The 19,252-nt window shown below is 43.5% G+C and overlaps 1 protein-coding gene across 2 annotated transcripts in view; it reads right to left on the reverse strand.

Moving 5' to 3' along the window:
* Positions 1-567: 567 nt before the first annotated feature.
* LOC115162027 (metastasis-associated protein MTA1) overlaps positions 568-19,252 on the reverse strand; it is an 85,763-nt gene continuing 67,078 nt past the window's right edge. For both annotated transcript variants that reach the window (XM_029712945.1, XM_029712946.1), the window contains 8 exons: positions 14,223-14,356; positions 13,787-14,004; positions 13,324-13,475; positions 12,876-13,065; positions 12,059-12,148; positions 11,661-11,816; positions 5,646-5,794; positions 568-1,278 (listed from right to left, as the gene is read on the reverse strand). In XM_029712945.1, the coding sequence (XP_029568805.1) occupies positions 5,685-5,794; positions 11,661-11,816; positions 12,059-12,148; positions 12,876-13,065; positions 13,324-13,475; positions 13,787-14,004; positions 14,223-14,356 (1,050 nt within the window). In that variant the 3' untranslated portion in view covers positions 568-1,278; positions 5,646-5,684. The remainder of the gene's footprint in view (positions 1,279-5,645; positions 5,795-11,660; positions 11,817-12,058; positions 12,149-12,875; positions 13,066-13,323; positions 13,476-13,786; positions 14,005-14,222; positions 14,357-19,252) is intronic.

The raw sequence follows: 19,252 nt of genomic DNA on the forward strand, positions 1-19,252 counted from the left end.
GTTAACAAACTATAGTTTTGGCAAGTCGGTTAGGACATCTACTTTGTGCATGACACAAGTAATTTTTCCAACAATTGTTTACAGATTATTTCACTGTATCACAATTCACAGTTAAATAAAGGTTAAATAAAAAAATCAACTTAGACACAGGACTCGGCCTTAACATTGATTTGACTTCACCAGGTAAAAACAGCTCTTATGGAATTGACCCATACCCTGAACATGACATACAGCCTGGTCTCTAAAAAAGTCTGTCCTAAACAGAACCTGGGTGACCTGGAAGTGGTTTAGGAAAGAGGGGGCAGGGCAAAACCTCTAGCAGTCCTATTTCAGTTAACACAAGCATTGACCTCACCACCACTAATAGCACCTCATATAGGGATGCGTCCCAAATGACGTCATATTCCATTATAGTACACTACTTTTGACCAGAACCCTGTGATCCCTATATAGTGCACTACTTTTGACCAGATCAATGGTCAAAACAAGTGCACTATATAGGGTTTAGGATGCCATTTGGGACGCTATCTAGGAGTTCCAGAACAGTAATCCCAGACAAGACGAAAAAAATCTATTATCATTTTAATTACATCATTGAAGCATAGATGCATTACTTGTGAAAAAGGTAGAAAAAACAGCATGTTTCAGTCTTTCTCAATAAGTTAAACCTCTGGTCAAATAGGGTCGGGCCTGCTCACAAAACAGAATAAGAAACCTCTTGAAGATTTCAAAATAATAATACAAATAACCAAGGAGTATACTTATGTCATTGAAATTAATGTTCATCTCCTTGCCATATGTTTAATAAACCTGTTAAAAAAAGATGCAAGTGGCTTATATTACAATACAGACAGTCCTTCTTTCACCCTTTTCCACAGGGGTTTTCCACGCAACAACGAAACTAAGTTTCATCTTTTTTTTTATTATCAACAATTAAACTTAAGCTTCGGGTTATAGTTGGTAAAAAAAATGTAAACAAAAATAAACAAAATAATAACAATAATAATAATTACAGTAATGACAGTAATAACAAGAAAGGTTAGGTAATAAACACAGTCCTGTACAGTCAGGCAGTCTTCTGATAGGCCACAGCCTTAGTTCTATTCCTTCCATTCCAAAAGACGATTGGTTGGTTGGTCTTTGACAGTTTTCAGGCTCATGCTGATTATGTGAGATGGTGGCCAATCAATGATGGTGCTGCGGCCTCCAGCCCTGCTCCACTCAAATCCGCCCAACTCCATCTTTGGATATGGAAAAATGCCTTCCCATTTCATTTACCTGGGGTAAGAAAACACAAGAAGAGGGTTGAGACTTAATAATCCACTATATGATTCTAGTGCCCAATACTGTATTATTTAAAACACTGTAAATTGATTACTTTTGGAATATCTAGTATTTTATAAGACCATATGGACAAATGCATCTTAATATATAATATATTATACAACGGGTGGTTCTAATCCTGAATGATGGTTAAAACCGCATTCCAGCCAGTGTCTATTCCACAAGTTACCACCGGCTAAATCTATGACGTTAAAATGCCTATTTACTCTGTTCCATCTGACTGCGCAATCCACTGTCTTATCAGCCCAGCCAGGCAATTTATAAACTTGATCTCAACTATAACACTAGACATTATCTCAAATTTATTTTAGACTAACATGTAGTTTTCAACTGCAAAGATTTGTATAAACCTTGCTGTCTGTCTCTCTGACATTTGCAATATTGTTTCAATATTCAAATTTGATCTCCATCTGTCCCATAGTAATGAACGGGTCTGGACGAGACACACAGGCAGGCAGCGTTTCTCAGCCAGTCAAAATCATGAATCAGCTGGCATCATTTTTGTGCATATAAACAAAGAAATGTCAATTGAAAAAAGGTAAAACAAAACAAAGTGCAGCTAGTTTGCAGTCTTTTCAGCTTCAGTTTGAAGTGATTGTGTTAGCTGTGTTGTTGGCTAGCTCCTCTGAACAACAGTGTCCTGACGGGTGAGAACATTTTCTATGACAGGTAAAATCGCGCCTCATTAGCTCATAGTTATGGATGTATCCAAATAAATTTCACTGGAAAACAGCTTAAACAAATGCAAATGTATTCATTTAATTTTTTATTTCACCTTTTATTTAATCATGTAGGCCAGTTGAGAACAAGTTCTCATTTACAACTGCGACCTGGCCAAGATAAAGCATAGCAGTGTGACAAAAACAACAACACAGAGTTACACATAAACAAACGTACAGTCAATAACACAAAAGAAAAGAAAAATAGAAAGATCTATGTACAGTGTGTGCAAATGTAGAAGAGTAGGGAGGCAGGCAATAAATAGGCCATAGAGGCGAAAATATTTACAATTTAGCATGAATACTGGAGTGATATATGTGCAGATGATGATGTGCAAGTAGAGATACTGGGGTGCAAAAGAGCAAGTTATAATATGGGGATGAGGTAGTTGGGTGTGCTATTTACAGATTGGCTGTGTACAGGTACAGTGATCGGTAAGCTGCTCTGACAGCTGATGCTTAAAGTTAGAGGGAGATATAAGACTCCAGCTTCAGAGATTTTTGCAATTCGTTCCAGTCATTGGCAGCAGAACTGGAAGGAAAGGCGGCTAAAGCAAGTGTTGGCTTTGGGGATGACCAGTGCAATATACCTGCTGGAGCGCGTGCTACGGGTGGGTATTGCTATGGTGACCAGTGAGCTGAGATAAGGCGGAGCTTTACCTAGCAAAGACTTATAGATGACCTGGAGCCAGTGGGTTTGGCGATGGATATGTAGTGAGGGCCAGCCAACAAGAGCATACAGGTTGCAGTGGTGGGTAGTATATGGGGCTTGGTGATAAAACGGATGGCACTGTGATAGACTACATCCAGTTTGCTGAGTAGAGTGTTGGAGGCTATTTTGTAAATGACATCGTCGAAGTCAAGGATCGGTAGGATAGTCAGTTTACGAGGGTATGTTTGGCGGCATGAGTGAAGGAGGCTTTGTTGCGAAATAGGAAGCCGATTCTAGATTTCATTTTGGATTGGACATGCTTAATGTGAGTCTGGAAGGAGAGTTTACAGTCTAACCAGACACCTAGGTATTTGTAGTGCAGCTGAAAATGCAGCTACTTTGCTGTTATTCTGGCTGCACTTTTGACGTGACTGTAAGTTAGCCGTAGTTGGCTAGCTAGCAAGCAAGGGATAAGAATGTAGCCAGTATGGTAATGGGAACATTTAGACCAAACAACTGGGTTGTGTCCATAGATACAGAACAAAAAGACTGAACGACTGGCAACCGAACAGATAGATCGAACGACCAGTTGGCTTGGGTATCGACCCTAGATGTTGGGACTGTATCTTGTGGAAGGATGAAATAGTATGAATAAATTAATCAAAATAACATTTTTTGAAAATATGTCAATCATTATTTAAATTTTTTTGTAACCTGTTGTATAAAGTGATAATGCCCTTGTCTTGGGCCTAACAACACCCATACCGATATATGCTCTGGTATTATCACTTCATTACACCACAGATCTGCGTTCCATCAACGGGACATTTGTAAACCATGCAGCGCGTTATGTCAAGATCACAGATTTTAGAGAAACAACAAATGTCGATACGTATAAGTGTCTTATATCGGCTGAAAGATTACATACTTGTTAATATAAATGCACTGTCCAATTTACAGTAGCTATTACTGAGAAGAAGAAAAAATGCCATGCTATTGTTTGAGGAGAGCTCCGAACAACAAAACAGTTTTTTCACCGCGGTAGGTTTGATAAATTCACCTCTGAAGGCGAAATGTGTACTTACATTCTGAAATCTTGCTCTGATTTATCATCCAAAGGGTCCCAGAGATAACATGAAGTGTCGTTTTGTTAGATAAAATCCTTTTTCATATCCTAAAAACGTCCATATAGCACGCACGATCGATTTTGTATTTCCACTCATTCAATTTGCAAAGAAAGGAATCTGTGAAAATCTCGCCATAAACATTGTTTGAACGAGTCAAATCACATTTGTATTTATTCCTCAGAGATCCTAGAAGGTAACAAGACTTCACTATTTCAGTAGGGGTGTAGTATATCCTATAGGACACCATATTTGTTCAGAGAACGAGGCCTTCATGGCACACCGATGACGCGGGTGGCCATCTCTTGAACGACTATCTTTGTCAAATAAGCACCAATCGGGGTCAAACAAAGCTAGCTAGATAGCCAATGAGCTGGCTTTACAGGAGTATCCGGAAACCGTGTATATGTCGTAAAATGTAGCTTCTAACCTTGTACGACAGCATGCCTTTTCATTTTGGAAAGCTAAATCAAAGTCCAAGTATACCGATTTGATGATATTCTTGTAGAAAAATGAAATATGAATGTGAATGTCTTCTTCACGATTTGCCCAGATGTACCTGGGTACTTCACACTAAAAGTCTTGTGGATCAGTCATACTCCAAGTTATCCATCTGAAACTTTGCACATACACTGCTGCCATCTTGTGGACACTATCGGAATTACAACCAGAGTGATGGCTATAACAGTGGCCTTTCTCTTACATTTCAAAGATGGTGGTAAAAAAACACTCGTTGTTTTATTCTTTGTATTTTCTTCTATCAGATCTATTGCGTTATATTCTCCTACATTCAATTCACATTTCCACAAACTTCAAAGTGTTTCCTTTCAAATGGCACCGAGAATATGCATATCCTTGCTTCAGGGCCTGAGCTACAGGCAGTTAGATTTGGGTATGTCATTTAGGCGAAAATTGAAAAAAAGGGGGCTATCCCTAAGAATATTTATTTAACTGACTTGCCTAGTTAAATAAAGGTCCAAAAATAAAATACTAACCTAAATGACAGAGTGAAAAGAAGGAAGCCTGTACAGAATAAAAATATTCTAAAACATGCATCCTGTTTTCATTAAGAACAAATTCTTATTTTCAATGACGGCCTAGGAACAGTGGGTTAACTGCCTTGTTCAGGGGCAGAACGACAGATTTTTACCTTGTCAGCTCAGGGATTCGATCTTGCAACCTTCCGGTTACTAGTCCAACGCTCTAACCACTAGGCTATTGTGGAGTAATTACAATGTTGATCCATCCTGTTTTCTCCTATCACAGCCATTAAACTCTGTAACTGTTTTAAAATCACCATTGGCCTCATGTTGAAATCCCTGAGCGGTTTCCTTCCTCTCCGGTAACCGAGTCAGGAAGGACGCCTGTATCTTTGTAGTAACTGTATTGAACATATAGAACGAACTGGGTCGCGTCCATAAATATCGAACCAATCGAACTAACGTCTCTAGCAACCAAAAGATGAGAAAGTATGAATTATCTTATAAAATTAAAATATCAACCATTTTTTCCCCTATTGGTAAATGTGTGCTTTAGTATTGTTTTCTTTGGCCACTGTGGTGTAAGCAGGATAAACACCTCTGTTCTGTACATTACCTTGGAACAATTAACTCCACAAAGGGATGAAGAGCCGTTTATTATTTCCAAGGTAATGTACAGAACGACAGCGTTTATGCCTTACATAATATACCATTTAGCAGACGGTTTCATCCAAAGCGACTTACAGTCATGCGTGAGTGTCCATTTTACGTCAAATCAATCAAATCAGCAATCAATCAATTCATCCTTGAATGAGAGGTTTCCTACCTTATATGAAGGTTGTAGTGAGGTCCCTGCTGTGGTCAGTCAGTCTAATTCATGTACCTCGTCCTGCTGCATGGGGGCAGAAGTGGTCCTGCCTGGCTCAGCTGTTCTCTTGGCCATGATGTCCCACTGTGGAGCTTTGGGCTTTGTTCCTAGCAGAGGACAGAGGGATATTAATTCACACACAAACACACGCATGGCAAATGCACACAGCCACACTATGTAGTCTATCCTTAAGCCTTTGCCGCATTCATCACTTTGTGACTTATGCTGATGGAGCGGCAGCAATAAAATATGACCTCCTGCCTCCTGGTGGTCTATGTAGAATTACATGTTGATGTCTGCCATGTCTCTGCCCTGCGCTGCAGTGACACACCTCTTGTCCCAAACCCCAACCCTGAGGACAGAAAGACATTGCTACAGACAGACAATTCCAGACTCAGACTAAACAGGACTCTAATCCAACTGCTCTGTTCATACAACATGTCAATGAGATTGAGCGAAACGTGCAGTAGCCTATACATGTTATTCATGTAGTAGTGCAGTCTGAGATGTGTAACAGTTTCTTTAACCTCAGAGGATGTTTCCAAAGGAGGGAGAGAAAGACATGGAGTGCCGCTCAGACTAGTCAGACAGCACATAGCCATGGAGACTTGGCTCCCGTCCAAACTCCAAACCCAGAGAAGATGTCTGTAGCTACTAGCTAGTCTGCACTGCAGAACTAAAACAACCACTCAGTGTAGGTAGCCTCTCTCTCTCTGCAGACATATTAACACTCTTAAGTTTTTTGATATGTGCTCTTCCTTTCTGAACAGAGCAGGGACATAGTCCCTAATGAGTGTGGTCTGGTCCAGGAGAGGAGGAGGGTTATTACCGGTGAGGTCCCACCAGACCAAACTACCCCTCTAGTCTCAGATAGTTCCTGGCTACCTTCCGTTACCATGACAACACCCACCATATAGCCTGGAGCTATATAAACCACAGGGAGAGAAACCAGCATTCACTACAACCTACTGAGATGGATATACAGAGACAGAGAGAAGGAGATATGGAGATGGAGAGAGAGCACGCAAGAGAGAGCGAGATGGGGAGAAAGAGCGAAAGATATGAAGGGAGAGCGTGAGAGAGAGGGAGATGGAGAGATGAGAGAGATGGGGAGAGGCAGAGAGGGGAGAGAGAGAGAGGTGGGAGAGATGGGGAGAGAGAGATGGAGAGAGAGAGAGATGGGGAGAGAGAGAGAGAGAGAGACAGAGATGGTGGGAGAGGGAGAGATGGGTGAGAAAGAGATGGGGGAGAGAGAGAGATGTTGGAGTGAGAGAGATGACGGGGAGAGAGATGGAGAGGAGGTGGAGAGGGGGGTAGAGAGATGGGGGAGAGAGAGAGGGAGAGAGCAGGGAGGGGGAGAAGAAACTGGAGATAAAGAGAAGGTTGGGTAAGGAGAGTAAGAGAAAGAGAGTGAAAGGTGAAGAGTTGGTGGGAGAAAAAGTAGACATCCGTAACCACAATTACAGTAGTACAGTATATTGAGTCTGAAAGGGAAACTGAAAAGGAGTAGAGGGGTGGAGAAAGGTAGAGGTGGTAGAGGGGTGGAGAAAGGGAGGGGTGGAGAAAGGGAGAGGTGTTGGAGGGGTGGAGAAAGGGAGAGTGGGTGGAGAAAGGGAGAGGTGGTGGAGAAAGGGAGAGGGGGTGGAGAAAGGGAGAGGTGGTGGAGGGGTGGAGAAAGGGAGAGGTGGTGGAGGGGTGGATAAAGGGAGAGGTGGTGGAGGGGTGGAGAAAGGGAGAGGTGGTGGAGGGGTGGAGAAAGGGAGAGGTGGTGGAGGGGTGGATAAAGGGAGAGGTGTTGGAGGGGTGGAGAAAGGGAGAGTGGGTGGAGAAAGGGAGAGGTGGTGGAGAAAGGGAGAGTGGGTGGAGAAAGGGAGAGGTGGTGGAGAAAGGGAGAGGGGGTGGAGAAAGGGAGAGGTGGTGGAGGGGTGGAGAAAGGGAGAGGTGGTGGAGGGGTGGATAAAGGGAGAGGTGGTGGAGGGGTGGAGAAAGGGAGAGGTGGTGGAGGGGTGGATAAAGGGAGAGGTGGTGGAGGGGTGGAGAAAGGGAGACGTGATGGAGAAAGGGAGATGTGGGGGAGGGGTGGAGAAAGGGGGGTGGAGAAAAGGGGGGGATGGGTGGGAAAAGAGAGGCAGCAAAAAAGGAGAGGGAGAGAAATACAAAAGATACAAGGTGTTGGGCAGCAGACTAAAACCAGAGGAGGGTTAGGGTTAGCCATGAACTAGGGCTGTGGCGGTCATAACATTTTGTTAGCCGGTGATTGTCAAGCAAATAACTGTCGGTCTCATGGTAATAGACCGTTAATTAACATAAACACATTTAGCATCTCCTGGTTTCCACACATAGCCTACAAGACATTTTAAAAAAGTATAATAAATCCATGTAATATAGCCTACACCGTCACAATAAATTCATGATTTATTTTAGACAGGTCTAAAGAAACATGATATGAAGAAAATGTAGTCTATTTCAGAAGAACAGAATAGCATACTCTTGAGCTGTCCTTATGTTAGGCCCTGATCTGGCTATGCCATATGGCTGTGGGTTACACTAGTTCATTTAGCAGTTTACTGACACCGGCCATATTCAACAGGTGGTGTACACACGTCACGTAACGTTCGCTAACGAGCCAGCCAGCCAACGTTAGCTATGACATTATTTTATAGTATGAAGAATTCAATTGAACAAAGCTGAATAAAATTGAAATATTTTCTACAAACGATCTGAGGGAGTACGCACATGCGGCTATTCTGTGTTAAGCGGTTAACAAAGAAATAAGTTCTCCTATACGCTTCATTTAGAGTTATTCATGTAACTTTAGTTGTTCTACAAATGTTGAGCTATATGTAACTCACCACCTGGATTCGGTCTTATGTAGCAAAATTTTAAATGGTGTTTTTTACAATATATAAAAGTAGAGACTCAGAGCTACAAAATGGTATATCACACTGCATTTGAGGAGCAATGGGAAAGTAGTTCTGCTTTGAAAGTTGATCAACTTCTAAACTCACTTTTGAGAAAATTGCCTTCGAATGTTCTGCTAAAGAGCCATCTACACCCATTCAGCATCGTTCACACCCTCACCCTAACCTTTAGCCCCACCCATCTCCTTTTGCTCTCGAAGTGCACACTTGTCTTCCACCAGTCTTCCCTGTGGCTCAGTTGGTAGAGCATGGTGTTTGCAACGCCAGCATGGTGTGTGCAACGCCAGGGTTGTGGGTTCGATTCCCACGGGGGGCCAGTACAAAAAAAAATAAAAAATGCATGAAATGTATGCATTCACTACTGTAAGTCGCTCTGGATAAGAGCGTCTGCTAAATGACTAAAATGTAAAAATGTTGACGCTCTGGCCGATGATTTGTTTACCTCTGGATAACATGTAACCAGCTCTGCTGGCAACAATTTAATTACGCTTTTCTACAGACGTTTACTGACACCGGCCATATTCAACGGGTGTTGTACACACGTCACTTAACGTTAGCTAACGAGCCAGCCAGCCAACGTTAGCTAGTTAAACAATAAACAGTGCCAACAATGCCACAGTGCTGGGAGCTAACCAACCATGTTCAATGTTAGCTAGCTAACATTAGGCTCTAACTAGAACAGCAAACGGCTCTGGGAAACAAATAACAACATCAGCTCGGGAGCCAGCCACCTAACGTTAGCTTGAAACCACTTTCTGTAATATCTGAAAAGGTAACGTTAGCTAGCTTACGCTACACTATCTTACCTGTATACATCATCGTGCATGGACGCGTCTCCCTTTCAGGAATGCCATGCCCTTAGTTTGAAGATGAAATCTGGAGACAGGTGTTTCCTCCATCTCTTTAGCTATCATATTCTAATTCCACTGATTTCAATACTTGATCCTCCAGAAAGTGGACATCCACACTTATGCAGCTCCACTACACAATACATTTAAAAAACAGCTGCGTTCGACAGGATTACCAACACAGACTGGCTTCTATTGCAGACCAATCCAAACTCCTCTCTCGGCATGTCCAGCCCACTCATTATCTCAGCCAATCATGGCTAGTGGGAAGGTTGCTGATTTTTTCTGTGGCTTAATCAACAAGGCTTGTAATTTAACAATTTTATTCATATTTACAGATGGCATATGAGTTTGTTATTAAGGCACATGAAAAAGTCAGCATGTTCAAGAAGGCATTTCTTCCAAAAAAAAACGCATTTTGATAAAAAAAATAATAATTCACGTTCAAACGGCTCTCCTGTTAAGTCGTGACTTGCGACAAACGCCTAGTTTCCTGAATCGGGTCACATTTGTTTTGATTTTTAATACATTGTAAGGCTGCATGATGAGACTAATGATGATTTGACAAAAGTTGCTTGAAAGGCATGAGCTCTGCTTTGTTTTTTTTGCGCAGGCTTTACACACTCCAATAGACTCTCATTCATAATTTGACAAGTACTTGATAATGCCTCGAATTTCCTGGCGGCATCCCCACCGGGGTGCAGTGTTGTGCCCTTCTCCCTGAGTGTGATGCGTAATCCAAAGCGCCTCCTTATCCAATTCCGAGGTGCATATTGAAGATATTGTAAGAACTGTCCACATTTACTTTTCGTCAGCCAACAAGATGAGTAGGCCTAATGAACAACAAAAGCACTAGCCTATGTCAATCTACTATCCCCATAGTACAGAATTTGAGCTATTCTATGCGAGAAATAAAGCAATTTAATAAAGCCCCTTAAATTTTATTTGAATTGAAAGAAATATTCCAAACAGTCTGGGACAGTTGTGGGATGCGATAGATCCCAAATTAATACAACCACTAGCATCAACAAAAACTTTTTTACGCAACAGATCAGCACTTTTAGCTTAAAATGTTGATAAACTATTAGGCTATTTCTTCACATTATAAGCGCAGCAATGCGCACATGGTAGTAGGCTATACGAGAAAATGTTCCATTAGCGAAAAACACAATTATCAAAAGTGACCGCAAATGCAATTATGCATGTGATGCTGTTATTATTAAGGTGCATTTTTATGGTGAAAATTATCTTCCCCAAACTTGAAACTCACGCGTTGCATACAGTAAGCCAGTTAGGCTCTACACCCCTTGTAAAGAGGATTAATGTGCTTTATTTTAAGAAGTTATTTGGCCACTTTAGTTGTGATACAAACCTTATTAAAACATGTAGGCCTACGGGTTAGGCTACATGAGGTGTGCGACTATTTTTAGAATATGTCGCAAAAAAAAGCCATTGTTTCTTATGCTGGGCATCATTCACAAGTGATAGGATAATATTGTCACCATCACACTAGTCTTGATTTAATCTTGTCTTTACATATACTAAACAATATATGTGTGACATTTGATATGATTTAGAATTGACCATGGTCATGTACCTGTATCGAAACAGGGGAAGCGGGAAAAAATACATGTCACTTAAATAACCAATGGAGGACGTTTTTCCCCGTGGTTTATTTTCATGCCAGCCAGGTAGGCTATACTCCTGTTGTAAAGAAAAGCAATGTGCTTAATATTAGGGAAGTTGAGAAATAAATATAGTAGGCCTAGCCTATAGAAAACTGATGGGATCCTCCTCTTTTTAATAGAGGCCATCACTCTGTTTTCTCCTGCAATTGCATAGCCTATAGAAATGTGGCGCAACATGAGCTCATGGGCTCTCATGAAGTGTTTGATTAGACTTTCGAAAACATTTGCAATGATGTCAGAATGATTAAAAGGACAATAGAGTAATGAGAACCAGGCAGTTAGCAAGTTCGGTAGGCTACTAATGACCAGCAGCAGCATCAGAGCTTGGAGTAGCCTAATTACCGTGATTAAACGGTCATATGGAATTTGACTGCCTTCATGACTCGTGACCGCCGGTGTGGCAGTAATATGGTCACCGCAACAGCCTTAGCCATGACCACATTGTCTTCCATCTACGTCATCCTCCTCCAGCCCCTCTCTACCTCTGACCGTCTCTCCCTCTCCTCGGTATCTCACCGTCCATGCCGTTGTGCTGCTCGTAGGTGCGTTTGCCCAGGATGGTAGGTGATCCGTTGTTGAGGATGTTAGGCGTCGACTTGATGGGTGTCAGGCTGCCTGTGGTTACGGTCTGGCCGCGCGGGAGGTCAGGTTTGGGTGGGCACGGGTGGGCCTCTGGGCACGGAGAGAGGGAGGGGAGAGAGAGAGAGAGAGAGAGAGAGAGAGAGAGAGAGAGAGAGAGAGAGAGAGAGAGGGAGGGAGAAAGAGGAAGGAGAGAGAGAGATGTTTGAGTAATCAGCAAAGTTATGAATTTCAAATCAACACTGGCTAAAGCAGACTATTATATTTAATATATGCCATTTAGCAGACTGAAAATTAGAGACTTCTCTATAGATGGGTGAGAATGAGATTCCCACCAAGATATCGGACCACTGACTCCAGAGGCTTCCTGTCAACCGGCTTCAGCGGCAATGGCTTTTTGGGTTCGTCTGGCAACCGCAGTGCACCTGGAAAACACCACAGCACAGGGTTAGTATGTGTGTCACATTTCAGTAGCCAGTTAGATAAGACCTTTAAAAAAAAATTACAACAGAAAAGGAAATGGCATTTCTAATTGGACAATTACAGTCTCTCCCTGTTTTACTCAGTTTTCCTTTGTGTGGTGCCTTAATGAACAGGACCCAGGTCTACTCAGTACTCTCAATAGGCCTGGATTTGACCTGTGTTGAGGGGAGTGGAGGGGGAAGGTAAAGGCGGAAAAAAATTAGTAGAGGATAGGGGTGGAAGATAGGGGTAGAGGATAGGGGTGGAGGATAGGGGTGGAAGATAGGGGTGGAAGATAGGGGCGGAGGATAGGGGCGGAGGATAGGGGCGGAGGATAGGGGCGGAGGATAGGGGCGGAGGATGGGGCGGAGGATAGGGGCGGAGGATAGGGGCGGAGGATAGGGGCGGAGGATAGGGGCGGAGGATGGGGCGGAGGATAGGGGCGGAGGATAGGGGCGGAGGATGGGGCGGAGGATGGGGCGGAGGATAGGGGCGGAGGATAGGGGCGGAGGATAGGGGCGGAGGATGGGGCGGAGGATAGGGGCGGAGGATAGGGGCGGAGGACAGGGGCGGAGGATAGGGGCGGAGGATAGGGGCGGAGGACAGGGGCGGAGGACAGGGGCGGAGGACAGGGGTAGAGGATAGGGGTGGAGGACAGGGGTGGAGGTAGAGGTGTAGTATGTTACTCACATTCTTGTTTGATTTGGGCTGTGTTGAGGGGGAGGTAGGGGTGCCTGGCAAGGAAGCGTGGTCTGATGATGTCCTGACAGACGCGTCGGGCGGCGCGTGTCACCCGAGTGGTCATCAGGTAGAAGGCCTGTTTCGTCTTTACAGCAAATTTGGGGCTCCCGCTGTGACGCATGGGAACACCGTGGGGAGACTGGACAGGAGGGGAGGGGGGTGGGAGAGAGAAGCCAGAGAGACAGAGTGAGAGGGGAGAGGAGGAGGAAGAGAAGGAGGAAGAGGAGAAAGAGTTAAGAGAATGGACAACAATCAGACAAGAGGAGTCCAAGACAAAGAGTTGTAGGTTGACATTAAGGAGGGACAGGAGTGTCTCCTGCTCAGTTTACATTACTTGGGAAAACCTTCTCATCCTAATCATGATCTCAGTTTGTGTTGTTGTTTACATGTTGTTTACCATGTTGTTGCGGTTGGGTCCAGGCCTCTCTCCTTCTAGTCTTGTTGGCATCTTCAGTCCTCCATACTTCTTCCAGTAGGTCCAGCAGGAGGCACATAGACGACACTGCATGTTGGGGGGACCCCACGAGTACCACTGGAACGAGCTGATGGCTACACACACAGAGAGACAGAGACACATGGGAACAGACACACACGCAGAGACACGTACACACACACACACAGTTAGTGACATTTTTTAATCATTTAAGACAGAATTAATTAACACTAAAATAGCTCTGACTAGATTACACTGAGCTCACTCACTCGCTCTCGCTCACCCTTTCTAACTCACTCCATTGTTAAAGGACAACCATAGAGGCAATGGCTTGGAGCCTTACTACAGTATGGAATGAATCACTCATTTCCATGCGGTCTAAATGAAGTAAAAACACTGAGTGTGGGTGGAGGGGAGTGGTACTCACTGTAGCAGCTCTCACAAGCACGGCCCAGTCCTGGGGTCTGTCCTGGGGTCTGTCCTGGGGTCTGTCCTGGGGTCTGTCCTGGGGGCAGTGGTAGCACCCCCGGGACACCCCCAGCTCCGACTGTGGCTCCAGCTGCAGCCCCGGAGCCATTCACTAGCCCTCCCACAATGCCAGGCTTCACACTGTTAGCACTCAGCTGGTTGGGGTTGGGTTTGTTGCTATGAGGAAGTGGGCAGAGGATCAGAGTCTCAGAAACGCAACATACTGCAGCCAGTCCCATTTTGCTCCCTGTAAAGTGTAAGCAATATGGTGGAAGCTCCACCACTACACGGCTTATGCCTATACAGCCTTCCGACCTGCAGACTTCAGAAGAGTTAACGTTAGGGGTTTGGGAGGAGCTCATTAGGACCTGCTGTCTCAGTCTGTAGATACTCACTAGTTGGGGATGTAGACTTGCTTCAACTTGCTCTCTGCCTCCGCTGCTTTTAACCGTTTCTGCTGTACGTATCTGTCTGTGGTCTTCCACATGTAGTAATACTCTATGATACTGGTCAGGGACTTCCAGGGCAGCTGCAGGGGAGGACAAGAGAGACAACATTCTCAGCATAACATCTTCGTCCTCATGCTTTAAAAAGGCACCACCTTTTGTATTTTCTATTTTCTCTACATTTTTTCGATTCAATAAAATCTTTGTAAAGTGATATTTTATAGTTGAATTAAAAAGTTTCAAAGAGGTAACTGAATTGTCAGAACACTAGAGCTGGCAGGCCCCACCCCTAATGGCAGCACGTAGTTTGCTGTGGCTGTGGGCTTGGGTAGAACAGAGAACTACACCGACTGTAATTGACCTGCAGGTGGCAGAGTGAGACACAGTGCAGAACCCTCATTTATTCCTTCCCCTCAGGATAACAGCAACATAGATACTGTATGGCTATATATCGCTCAACCAGTGGTATCTATCTCTATTGCTGAGAGAGATACACTACATGACCAAAAGTATGTGGACACCTGCTCATCAAACATCTCATTCCCGAGTGGCGCAGCGGTCTAAGGTACTGCATCTCAGTGCAAGAGGCGTCACTGCAAACCCTGGTTTTCGCATCCAGGCTGCATCACATCCGGCCGTGATTGGGAATCCACAGGGCGGCGCACAACTTGCCCAGCATTGTCCGGATTTGGCCAGGGTAGGCCATCATTGTAAATAAGAATTTGTTTTTAACTGACTTGCCTAGTTACATTTGAAAAAAATCCTAAATCATGGGAATTAATATGGAGTTGGTCCCCCCTTTGCTGCTATAACAGCCTCCAGTCTTCTAGGAAGGCTTTCCACTAGATGTTGGAATATTGTTGCAGGGACTTGCTTCCATCAGCCACAGGAGCATTAGTGAGGTCGGGCACTGATGTTGGGCGAATAGGTATGGCTCACAGTCTGCGTTCCAATTCATCCCAAATGTGTTCGATGGGGTTGAAGAAAGTTCTTCCATACCAATCTCGACCAACCATTTCTGTGTGGACCTCACTTTGTGCACAGGGGCATCGTCATGCTGAAACAGGAAAGGGCCTTCGCCAATTTTTTGCCACAAAGTTGGAAGCACAGAATTGTCTAGAATGTCATTGTATGCTGTAGTGTTAAGATTTCCCTTCACCAAAACTAAGGAGCCAAGTCTGAACCATGAAAAAAAAACAGACCATTATTCCTCCTCCACCAAACTTCACAGTTGGCACTATGCATTTGGGCAGGTAGCGTTTTCCTGGCATCTGCCAAACATTGATTGGTCCGTCGGACTGCCAAATGGTGAAGCGTGATTCATCACTCCAGAGAGCGCGTTTCCACTGTTCCAGAGTCCAATGGAGGTGAGCTTTACACCACTCCAGCCGACGCTTGGCATTGCGATCTTAGGCTTGTGTGCGGCTGCTCATCCATGGAAACCCATTTCATAAAGCTCCCGACGAACAGTTCTTTTGGAAGCGTTGCTTCCAGAGGAACTCAGTAGTGAGTGGTGCAACAGAGGGGATACATTTTTTTACACACTTCAGAACTTTGCGGCCCCATTCTGTGAGCTTGTGTGGCCTACCACTTCTCAACTGAGCTGTTGTTGATCCTAGACGTTTTCACTTCACAATAACAGCACTTACTGTTGATCAGGGCAGCTCAAGCGGGGCAGAAATTTTACGAACTGACTTGTTGAAAATGTGGCACCCTATGACGGTGCCACATTGAAAGTCACTGAGCTCTTCTGTAAGGTCATTCTACTGCCAATGTTTGTCTATGGGGATTGCATGGCTGTGTGCTTGATTTTATACACCTGTCAGCAACGGCTGTGTCTGAAATAGCCGAATCCACTAATTTGAAGGGGTGTCCACATACATTTGTATATATAGTGCATCTCTATGGCTGAGAGAGTTATGACCATATAGTATCTATCTCTATGGCTGAGAGAGATATGACCATACAGTATCTATCTCTATGGCTGAGAGATATGACCATACAGTATCTATCTCTATGGCTGAGAGAGATATGACCATACAGTATCTATCTCTATGGCTGAGAGAGATATGACCATACAGTATCTATCTCTATGGCTGAGAGATATGACCATACAGTATCTATCTCTATGGCTGAGAGATATGACCATACAGTATCTATCTCTATGGCTGAGAGAGATATGACCATACAGTATCTATCTCTATGGCTGAGAGAGATATGACCATACAGTATCTATCTCTATGGCTGAGAGAGATATCTAGTTTACCAAGGAACACACAGTGAACTCAACAACAAAAAAATTCCTGGATGGTTTGTCCTCTGGGTTTCGCCTGCCAAATAAGTTCTGTTATACTCACAGACATAATTGTAACAGTTTTAGAAACTTTAGAGTGTTTTCTATCCAAATCTACCAATTATATGCATATCCTAGCTTCTGGGCCTGAGTAGCAGGCAGTTTACTTTGGGCACGCTTTTCATCCGGACGTCAAAATTACCACCCCATCCCAAAGAAGTTTTCAGACATAGAGTTCAGTCAATCCGGAAAATTTCAAGAAAGTTTCTTCAAGTGCAGTCGCAAAAATCATCAAGCGCTATGATGAAACTGGTTCTCAAGAGGACCGCCACAGGAAAGGAAGACCCAGAGTTACCTCTGCTGCAGAGGATACGTTCATTAGAGTTAACTGCACCTCAGATTCTCTATGCACCACTACACCACCGGATATAGCCATACAAAAAACAGAGATTGCCAATTTCCCCAAAAATGTTGATTGCCAAAAATAAATACAAATAAAATAATAATAATAAGAGAAATGTTGATTTGTTGGTGTAGTTACCCTTTAATTCAGGAGCCACCAGCCAGACAGTTGTTTGGCTAGTGGTATTTCTATAGCCATAGACGGCGCTTTAGTTTCAAGCTTGGGGAAGCTCATTTTTGCAATAAAAATTCACCTTTATAATAAATCATTCCATGCATCATCGCATTTGCAGACTTATGTAAGGTAGCCTACTATTCCTAATGTGATGAGTAGATTGGATAGTCATAATTTAGGCTAATTATTTACAGTGCATTCTGAGTATTCAGACCCTTTTTCCACATTTTATTACGTTACAGCCTTATTGTAAAATGGATTCAATTGTTTTTCCTCATTAATCTAAACACAATACTCCATAATGACAAAGAAAAAACAGGTTGCATTTAAAAAAATATATTTTTATTAAATACCATATTTACATAAGTATTCAGACCCTTTACTCAGCACTTTTGGCAGCGATTATAGCCTTGAGTCTTGGGTATGACGCTACAAACTTGGCACACCTGTACTTGGGGAGTTTCTCCCATTCTTCTCTGCAGATCCTCTCAAGCTCTGTCAGGTTGGATGGGGAGTGTCGCTGCACAGCTATTTTCAGGTCTCTCCAGAGATGTTTGATCGGGTTCAAGTCCGGGCTCTTTCTGGGTCACTCAAGGACATTGAGACTTGTCCTGAAGCCACTCCTGCATTGTCTTGGCTGTGTGCTTAGGGTTGTTGTCCTTTTGGAAGGTGAACCTTTCGCCCCAGTCTGAGATCCTGACCGCTCTGAAAAAGGTTTTCATCAAGGATCTCTCTGTACTTTTCTCAGTTCATCTTTCGATCCTGACAAGTCTGCCAGTCCCTGCCGCTGAAAAACATCCCCACAGCATGATTCTGCCACCACCATGCTTTACCGTAGGGATGGTGCCAGATTTCCTCCAGACATTACGCTTGGCATTCAGGCCAAAGACTTCAATCTTGGTTTCATCAGACCAGAGAATCTTGTTTCTCATGGTCTGAGTCCTTTAGGTGCCTTTTTGCAAAAATCAAGTGGGCTGTCATGTGCCTTTTACTGAGGAGTGGCTTCTGTCTCGCCACTCTACCATAAAGGCCTGATTGGTGGATTGCTGCAGAGATGGTTGTTCTTCTGAAAGGTTTTCCCAACTCCACAGAGGACCTCTGGAGCTCTATCAGAGTGACCATCGGGTTCTTGCTCACCTCCCTGACCAAGGACCTTCTCCCCCGATTGCTCAGTTTGGCCGGGTGGCCAGCTCTAGGAAGAGTCTTGGTGGTTCCAAACTTCTTCCATTTAAGAATGATGGAGGCCGCTGTGCTCTTGGGGATCTTCAATGCTGTAGAAATGTTTTGGTACCCTTCCCCAGATTTGTGCCTGGATACAATCCTGTCTCTGAGCTCTACGGACAATTCCTTCGACCTCATGGCTTGGTTTTTGCTCTGACATGCGCTGTCAACTGTGGGACCTTATTTAGACAGGTGTGTGCCTTTCCAAATCATGTCCAATCAATTGAATTTACTACAGGTGGACTCCAATCAAGTTGTAGAAACATCAAGGATGATCAATGGAAACAGGATGCACCTGAGCTTAATTTTGAGTCTCATAGCAAAGGGTCTGAATAATTATGTATTTAAGGTATTTCTGTTTTTAATACATTTGCAAACATTTCTAAAAACCTGTTTTTGCCTTGTCATTATGGGGTATTGTTTGTAGATTGATGAGGATTTTTTTTATTTGATCCATTTTAGAATAAGGCTGAAACGTAACAAAATTTGGAAAAAGTCAAGCGGTTTGAATACTTTCCGAATGCACTGTATAGCCATACTGTATCTATCTATATGGCTGAGAGAGATATACCCATACACAATCTATATCTATGGCTGAGAGAAATATAATCAAACTCTATATATGGCTGAAAGAGATATACCCATACACTATCTATATCTATGGCTGAGAGAAATATAGCCATACAGTATCTATCTCTATGGCTGAGAGAAATATAGCCATACACTCTATATCTATGGCTGAGAGAAATATAGCCATACACCATCTATATCTATGGCTGAGAGAAATATAGCCATACACCATCTATATCTATGGCTGCAGTAGACATGCAGTATTATCTTTTCTGCTCTCAATAGATGCCTGCCTGATAGTCTCTGAGTTGAGTCTCA

This window comes from Salmo trutta, chromosome 25 (genome assembly GCF_901001165.1).
Source record: "Salmo trutta chromosome 25, fSalTru1.1, whole genome shotgun sequence".
In the NCBI taxonomy this organism is placed as follows: domain Eukaryota; kingdom Metazoa; phylum Chordata; class Actinopteri; order Salmoniformes; family Salmonidae; genus Salmo; species Salmo trutta.